General features: G+C 42.9%; 1 protein-coding gene across 1 annotated transcript in view; it reads left to right on the top strand.

The window, feature by feature from the left end:
• Positions 1–3,591: 3,591 nt before the first annotated feature.
• Positions 3,592–8,420, top strand: part of LOC126162183 (sodium/potassium-transporting ATPase subunit beta-2-like) — a 166,944-nt gene continuing 162,115 nt past the window's right edge. The window contains exon 1 of the mRNA XM_049918509.1: positions 3,592–3,797. Coding sequence (XP_049774466.1) covers positions 3,638–3,797 — 160 coding nt within the window. The 5' untranslated portion in view covers positions 3,592–3,637. The remainder of the gene's footprint in view (positions 3,798–8,420) is intronic.

Here is an 8,420-nt window from a genome sequence, read left to right as displayed (position 1 = left end):
TCATTACAGCGACGTCTTCTCAGTTTGATAGGTCTACGTTGTTCCGCATTCATGGCGAATGGATCGCAGAATTGATAACACGATGGCTGGATGTGTAACTGTACTGGAAAGATCGGGGACTATATTTCGATAATGTTCCCTAAAGGTCTGCAGCTACTATGACCAAAAAGTAGCGCCGGAAATCCCGCCGGGTTAAGGAAACGCTGCAATTTACGTTGAACAAAATGACAACCAAATAAACCCAGCGTTTCCCGTATCTACATCTACATCCATACTCCGCAAGCCACATGACGGTGTGTAGCGGAGGGTACTTTGAGTACCTCTATCGGTTCTCCCTTGTATTCCAGTCTTGTATTGTTCGTGGAAAGAAAGATTGTCGGTATGCCTCTGAGTGGGCACTAATCTCTCTGATTTTATCCTCATGGTCTCTTCGCGAGATATACGTAGGAAGGAGTATACTGCTTGACTCCTATGTTCTCGAAACTTCAACAAAAGCCCGTACCGAGCTACTGAGCGTCTCTCCTGCAGAGTCTTCCACTGGAGTTTATCTGTCATTCCGTAACGCTTTCGCTAGTACTAAATGATCCTGTAACGAAGCGCGCTGCTCTCCGTTGGATCTTCTCTATCTCTTCTATCAACCCTATCTGGTACGGATCCCACACTGGTGAGCAGTATTCAAGCAGTGGGCGAACAAGCGTACCGTAACCTACTTCCTTTGTTTTCGGACTGCATTTCCTTAGGATTTTTCCAATGAATCTCAGTCTGTCATCTGCTTTACCGACGATCAACTTTACATGATCATTCCATTTTAAATCACTCCTAATGCGTACTCCCAGATAATTTATGGAAATAACTGCTTCCAGTTCCTGACCTGCTATATTGTAGCTAAATGATAAGGGATCTTCCTTTCTAGGTATTCGCAGCACATTACACTTGTCTGAGGGATGAAGTAGTGAAGGTAGCAGAGGATCAAGTAGGTAAAAAGACAAGGGCTAGTAGAAATCCTTGGGTAACAGAAGAAATATTGAATTTAATTGATGAAAGGAGAAAATATAAAAACGCAGTAAATGAAGCAGGCAAAAGGGAATACAAACGTCTCAAAAATGAGATCGACAGGTAGTGCAAAATGGCTAAGCAGGGATGGCTAGAGGACAAATGTAAGGATATAGAGGCTTATCTCACTAGGGGTAAGATAGATACTGCCTACAGGAAAATTAAAGAGACCTTTGGAGAAAAGAGAGCCACTTGTATGAATATCAAGAGCTTTGGTGGAAACCCAGTTCTAAGCAAAGAAGGGAATGCAGAAAGGTGGAAGGAGTATGTAGAGGGTCTATTCAGGGGCGATGTTCTTGAGGACAATATTATGGAAATGGAAGAGGATGTAGATGAAGATTAAATGGGAGATATGATACTGCGAGTTTGACAGAGCACTGAAAGACCTGAGTCGAAACAAGGCCCCGGGAGTAGACAACATTCCATTGGAACTACTGACGGCCTTGGGAGAGCCAGTCCTGAAGTCACAGCTGCAAAATACTAACGCGAATTCTTTACAGATGAATGGAAAAACTGGTAGAAGCCGACCTCGGCGAAGATCAGTTTGGATTCCGCAGAAATGTTGGAACACGTCAGGCAATACTGACCCTATGACTTATCTTAGAAGAAAGATTAAGGAAAGGCAAACCTACATTTCTAGCATCTGTAGACTTAGAGAAAGCTTTTGACAATGTTGACTGGAATACTCTGGTGAGCAAGATGTATGAGACAGGCGAAATACCCTCAGACTTCAAGAAGAATATAACAATTCCAATCCCAAAGAAAGCAGGTGTTGACAGATGTGAAAATTACCGAACTATCAGTTTAATAAGTCACAGCTGCAAAATACTAACGCGAATTCTTTACAGATGAATGGAAAAACTGGTAGAAGCCGACCTCGGCGAAGATCAGTTTGGATTCCACAGAAATGTTGGAACACGTGAGGCAATACTGACCCTACGACTTATTTTGGAAGAAAGATTAAGGAAAGGCAAACCTACATATCTAGCATTTGTAGACTTAGAGAAAGCTTTTGACAATGTTGACTGGAATACTCTCTTTCAAATTCTAAAGGTGGCAGGGGTAAAATACAGGGAGCGAAAGGCTATTTACAATTTGTACAGAAACCAGTTGGCAGTTATAAGAGTCGAGGGGCATGAAAGGGAAGCAGCAGTTAGGAAAGGAGTGAGAGAGGGTTGCAGCCTGTCCCCGATGTTATTCAATCTGTATATTGAGCAAGCAGTAAAGGAAACAAAAGAAAAATTCGGAGTAGGTATTAAAGTCCATGGAGAAGAAATAAAAACTTTGAGGTTCGCCGATGACATTGTACTTCTGTCAGAGACAGCAAAGGACTTGGAAGAGCAGTTGAACGGAATGGACAGTGTCTTGAAAGGAGGATATAAGACGAACATCAACAAAAGCAAAACGAGGATAATGGAATGTAGTCGAATTAAGTCGGGTGATGCTGAGGGAATTGGATTAGGAAATGAGACACTTAAAGTAGTAAAGGACTTCTGCTATTTGGGGAGCAAAATAACTGATGATGGTCGAAGTAGAGAGGATATAAAATGTAGACTGGAAATGGCATGGAAAACGTTTCTGAAGAAGAGAAATTTGTTAACATCGAGTATAGATTCAGGTGTCAGGAAGTCGTTTCTGAAAGTATTTGTATGGAGTGTAGCCTTGTATGGAAGTGAAACATGGATGATAAATAGTTTGGACAAGAAGACAATAGAAGCTTTCCAAATGTGGTGCTACAGAAGAATGCTGAAGATTAGATGGGTAGATCACATAACTAATGAGGAGGTATTGAATAGAATTGGGGAGGAGTTTGTGGCACAACTTGACAAGAAGAAGGGATCGGTTGGTAGTACATGTTCTGAGGCATCAAGGGATCACAAATTTAGCATTGGAGGGCAGCATGGAGGGTAAAAATCGTAGAGGGAGACCAAGAAATGAATGCACTAAGCAGATTCAGAAGGATGTAGGTTGCAGTAAGTACTGGGAGATGAAGAAGCTTGCACAGGATAGAGTAGCATGGAGAGGTGCATGAAACCAGTGTCAGGACTGTAGACAACAACATTGAGATTCAATTCCATTCCCTGCACCATGCGTCAATTCGTTGCATATCCTCCCGCATTTCAGTACAATTTTCCATTGTTACAACCTCTCGATATACCACAGCATCATCCGCAAAAAGCCTCAATGAACTTCCGATGTTATCCACAAGGTCATTTATGTATATTGTGAATTCCGTATTCCAGGAGGAGGGAAGTGCCCCCTGTTGCCCCCGCCACCCTTGCGGACGCCGAAAGGAATGCCCGATTTGGTTTCGGAGCACTGAGGAAACGGCTCTTAGCCTCTGGCGGATAGCCCGTCGCTCACCTAAAAGGCGCAAAGAGCGTGCGGCGTCTCCGGGAAGCGGTAGGGTATCACGTGTGCGATAAGGCGGCGCGTACGATAAGCCAGCGGGCCGGGCCGCTCGTGGCCACGGCTGCGGCTGGCAGCGCCCCCCAGGCGGCGCGGGCAGAAATAACCAGCCCAGCGCGGACGGCGGCGCGCCCGCAGCGCTCAGTCCACGCCGAGACGCGGCCGCGCGAGCACCATGGCGCCCACCACCACAGTCACCACCACCGTCGCCAACAATGACGAGGATCCCTTCCCGTACATGCGGCCCAGCGCGCTCGGCAAGTGGGAGTCTTTCAAGCTCGAGATCTGGAACCCGTCCACCAAGCAGTTCCTCGGCAGGACCGCCAAGAGTTGGGGTGAGTCTCGACTCCAAGGCAGCCGTACCAGAGCTGCTCGTCCGCACTAGCTCTAGCTCTCTGTTCTGCGAGTGTGGTTGTGTTCTCGTTGCTGCGTACCGCGTAATACTGCAATTGTCTCATCGTCGTCTTTGTTCGCCTCAGCAGATGTCAATGACTCCAGCGTTGAGATCGACGGAAATAGATTTACAGATACGTGTTTATTGTAGCATATATTATCGCTTTTTCATCTTAAATCTGCGGAAAGAGCGGGACAACCACATCTGCATGTATGTGTGTGTATGAGTACTAATTTGTCTAATTCTTCACTGGCTCTAGAGGAGAGATTGTCTGTTTCTGAACAACATATTTTTCAGTGCCAGTATATACTTTGGAACTGGTTTCTGCAATTTCTACGTAAATGTTCGCCAGTTATTAACAGCTGACACGCATCTGCGGGGAAAAATACGTAATTTCGTTGACCAAACGATTTATTTTAGCCTAACTAGCTTCAGGCAGCGTTTACACATCTTGGGCAAATTTCTTACTTTTCGCCTTTAATGCTATAGAATACGATAACTAATAGTCCTCAAAACAGTTTTTCTGATCATAGGTAAATATGACTTGTTGTAGGGTTTGAACCACTTGAAATTCTTGTTATGGAGATAATACGAGTACCTGTCCTTGTCACAGATGTAATAGTAATTTTTAGCTATAATGTACTGATTTTCTTCCATATAGTACAGTATGTGAGAAACCTTCTTTACAAGTGAATCCTTCCATCTGAACTACTCACACAAAACTAAACCCTACACTCGACTAAACTGTGCCTGGTGACACAGATCTCTGCTTTAAACAGCTGTAGGGCTATCACTGGTTAGATCATTTCTGATGATAAAATCTAAGTCATTAGACCGCGTCACATTCTTCAAAATTCGCCAACGCTTGACGTTTCGAAGTCTCTGTTGGGGTCTCTGAACTAACCGTGCAGGGATACTAGTAGAATCCAGAAGCAGATCACAACACAGGGATCGAAACGTCAAGCGTAGAAGAAGTATGAAGAACAATGTGACGCGGCCTAACGACTCGAAAGATTTTCTGGTCAACGGCAATTTCCACGGCCACGAAAGCCTGCTACGCGCTCTCGCAAACAATACAAACTGGTAACCAACCCTACTGTACTCTATTGTATATTCTTTACGTTTTCTCAGCTTGTTATAGATGCCACCCAAGAAAGTAACCCATCAGCTGGTGTTCGTCACATAGTCTCGTTGATCGTTACATTGATCGCATAATGTTACATTTCTTGACATCTAGATCTAGTTGCCAGACTCCGCAGCAAGTTGAGATATTGTCACTATTTGATCGTGTATTATAACAGATTGATCATATAACACGTCTTAGTATATAACTGCGCATGTTGCAGTTATTCTGGTGATAACTTGCAACAGTCGCGATAACAATCACCTTAGTCAAAGTTTTTGCTTGCTCCCAACTGCGCATGATGACAGGCGAAAAAATGCAGTTGAAAATGGTTAATGAAGTGACATAAGCTTTAAGACAGCACTAGATTGCGTGACATTCAATGACTTCTTTGCCGTTCATTTGTTTAAATATTAGTTATGCATCGCTCTGGAGAGATGAAAGCATCAGCAATACTGTGAAGTAACTTAGATATCTTACCCTGGCAGTTAAGTTTCAAATGTTTATGGGAATTCAGGTTTTCTCTGAAAATGGGAGAAATCATACGTTACCATCTAAATAATCTTGTCATTCTGATGTTACGTTTTTGGAAGTTACCTACTCGTCATTTTCTGGTCGCTTGACTTTACCCGAAGATGACGAGAAGGAATCTCGTTGAAACGTTCCATCAGGACGAAGCCGTTACTCAGCTGATAAACCGAGATGATTTCGTCAGTGTTTAAAAGCAGTTTAAAGTTGTTTCTCTCCGATAACATCTCCTGTACTAAAGGCGTGTTCTCGAACAGAAATAAGGACGTAGCCACTGTCTGTTAATAATCAGAAGCCGCTCACGAATAACGTTAAATTAATTCCGGTGTAGCTGCGGTCCAAGTCACACGCTGAACATCATTACGCTTATCGTGACTTTAATCCATAAGATATCCTAAATGGGTAACTACATCGAAAGCAAAACCGCTATCGCCTGTAGCCAGAAGTGACTGTGTTGTGGTTTTCCGCGTAAGCGCTGTGGATGAGTTCCGACAACTCGTCCACGCAGTATCCTCGCCCTCTTACAGAATCGTCCGCCAGTGAAGGAGAGATGGTCCCCACACCTGCGTGGTTCGCCTCGAGCCACCTGTCGCAAGCCGGCGCCATCAGCAGCGTTTCGTAACTTTATTTATTCGTAACGGGAAAGAAAGCCGGTCACAGCACCCTGGGCTGACTCGGGCGGCCGCTGATAGATACTGTCTGATAATGACGTCGTGCTCAGCGCTCGCTTGCGAGCTGTTATCCCAAACTGTACAAGGCGCACGCCAGCGTTTCCAAGCTTCTGCTACGACTAAAGCTTCACATATAAAACACTATATTGTGCAAGTCACTCTTTTACACGGGCCGCTATACGTTACGGTTGCCATGACAGTCACCGTCAGGGAAATTTCATTGTGCTTCAGGTACTAAATTGCTGTAGTAGCGTGTACACATGCCGTTCTTCCATAGCCATAAGTGCAACATTAGGGTTATGAGGTCTTTTGCGTGTGTAATGAAAGTAGAGCCATTGTAGCGTGCGTAGTGTGCATATGTGAACCACTAAAGTTAATAAAAAATGTAAAAGATTAAATAATCTTCCTAATGACGGTTGAGTGGTGGTCGAAACGCGTGCTGGATGAAATAAAATAGTAGTTAACGTTGAATATTATTGTACTGCTGTGCTCGTCGCTCGCAAACCTTGGAAAAAAAAGTTCGTTACAGATGAATAAAAAGAAAATTCGTTACAGATGAATAAAATGGTTGGCCTAAATGACAAAAAATATTACGTTATTGGCTTACAAATCGGTTGCAAAGCTTGTATAGTTGTCCGCTATAGACGACATTATTATTAACCAGAAGCTTTATTCCATACAGTTCTAGTATCCAGAAGAGGCATATCATTATTTATTTTGTATAACATTTTCAAGATCTTTGGCTAGTACTGTTAAATTTCGAACTACAAGTTTTATCGCGTGGCAGTGAAGCTGCATTGTAATGTATCATGTAAAGAAGGATATAAGTTGACGTGACTTCGAGAATGTAACACATTACAGAGGGAGCATTATTTCAATTGTTATTGGTTTTCTATCTTAAGCTTAGTGCAAATAAGGACTATTCTCCACCGAAAACGTTTCGATGTTTATTTATAAAGCATCTTCTGTGGTCATTCTGGAAATATTGCTACATAGTGTCTGCACGTCTTGGTATTTATTATTTATTTAAAGCGTTTTTGACCCTTATATTACATTCTGCAAACAATTTTTTTTCTTTGAGATCGCAAGAATCTTGGTTACACATTCATTCTTGCCATTTTCTCGCCTTTTTTTAACCTACTTTTTCTTACACTACGTTAGTGCTATTTCCACTTCATCTCACTTTATTAAAACTTCTCAGAAGAAACTACCGTAGTTTCACGTGCTCTGCATTCAGTACAGTGTTTATGTTCAATCATTAGTTTTCTGTGCAAGTTCTGTGTGTTACCAACCTATGAATACATATTTTCTTGCTTAGTCTCGTGTGTGTGTGGGCGTGTGTGTGTGTGTGTGTGTGTGTGAGAGTGAGAGGGGGGGGGGGCGTGGATGGAGAGGGAGATAGAGAGGGAGGGGGGAGGGAGTGAAAACGGATAGCGCATATTTCATTTGAACGAAAACAGGGTAGAAAATTGGCCGCAGTCATTTTTTAACGCACTGTTTCACCTTTCACCTACAATGGATAATCTACATCAGAATGGCAGGGATTAAAGCCCCAAATTCTCATAAACATGCTTCCAGTGTTTTGAAGTGCTGTGCGAACGAGCTCAGCGAAAAAAAAAAAAAACTACGGGAAATTCTGAGTTACATATAACGTAATAATCTGACAATGCTTAAATGTTGCATTTGTTGCCAACATTTTCGTGGGTCTCTTTCCAACGTTTAGGATGTATAATCTAGCTACAGTTCGAACAAGTCTGTTTTTAGATATATATTACTTTCGATACTGAACTTCTTTTTGCTTTATAGTCGTCTATTGAACTTTCCCCCCTTAGCGACAGTTTCGCTGTGCACTAATCAGATAGCGAATTTTCAGTTTGTACATATGTGTGTGTGTGATGATGGATTAGGTGAGCCAGACAGATAAACTGTTTTTGACACATTTGTTGCCACAGCTGTCAGCTATCCCTTAATGACACGTATCACGAGCGATATGCTACGTAATTCTACGATATTGTGGATTCACGTATAACCGCAAGATACATTCATACGACCAAAAGTCTCAGTGATTCCAGTAACACAGGCAGAAACGTTTACGAAAAAAACAGATGACCAAACCAACCATACAATATCACAGACAGCTCGCGTCCTAGTCATTGCATACCTTAGTCTGACACACATACTTCAGTCTGGTATGAGAGCCGTCGTAACGGAACTGAGCAAGGGTCGTTTGCAGTGTCCTGGA

This window comes from Schistocerca cancellata, chromosome 2 (genome assembly GCF_023864275.1).
Source record: "Schistocerca cancellata isolate TAMUIC-IGC-003103 chromosome 2, iqSchCanc2.1, whole genome shotgun sequence".
Lineage (NCBI taxonomy): Eukaryota > Metazoa > Arthropoda > Insecta > Orthoptera > Acrididae > Schistocerca > Schistocerca cancellata.
The sequence above is the reverse complement of the archived record's forward strand: the minus strand, read 5'-3'. Positions and strand labels throughout refer to the sequence as shown.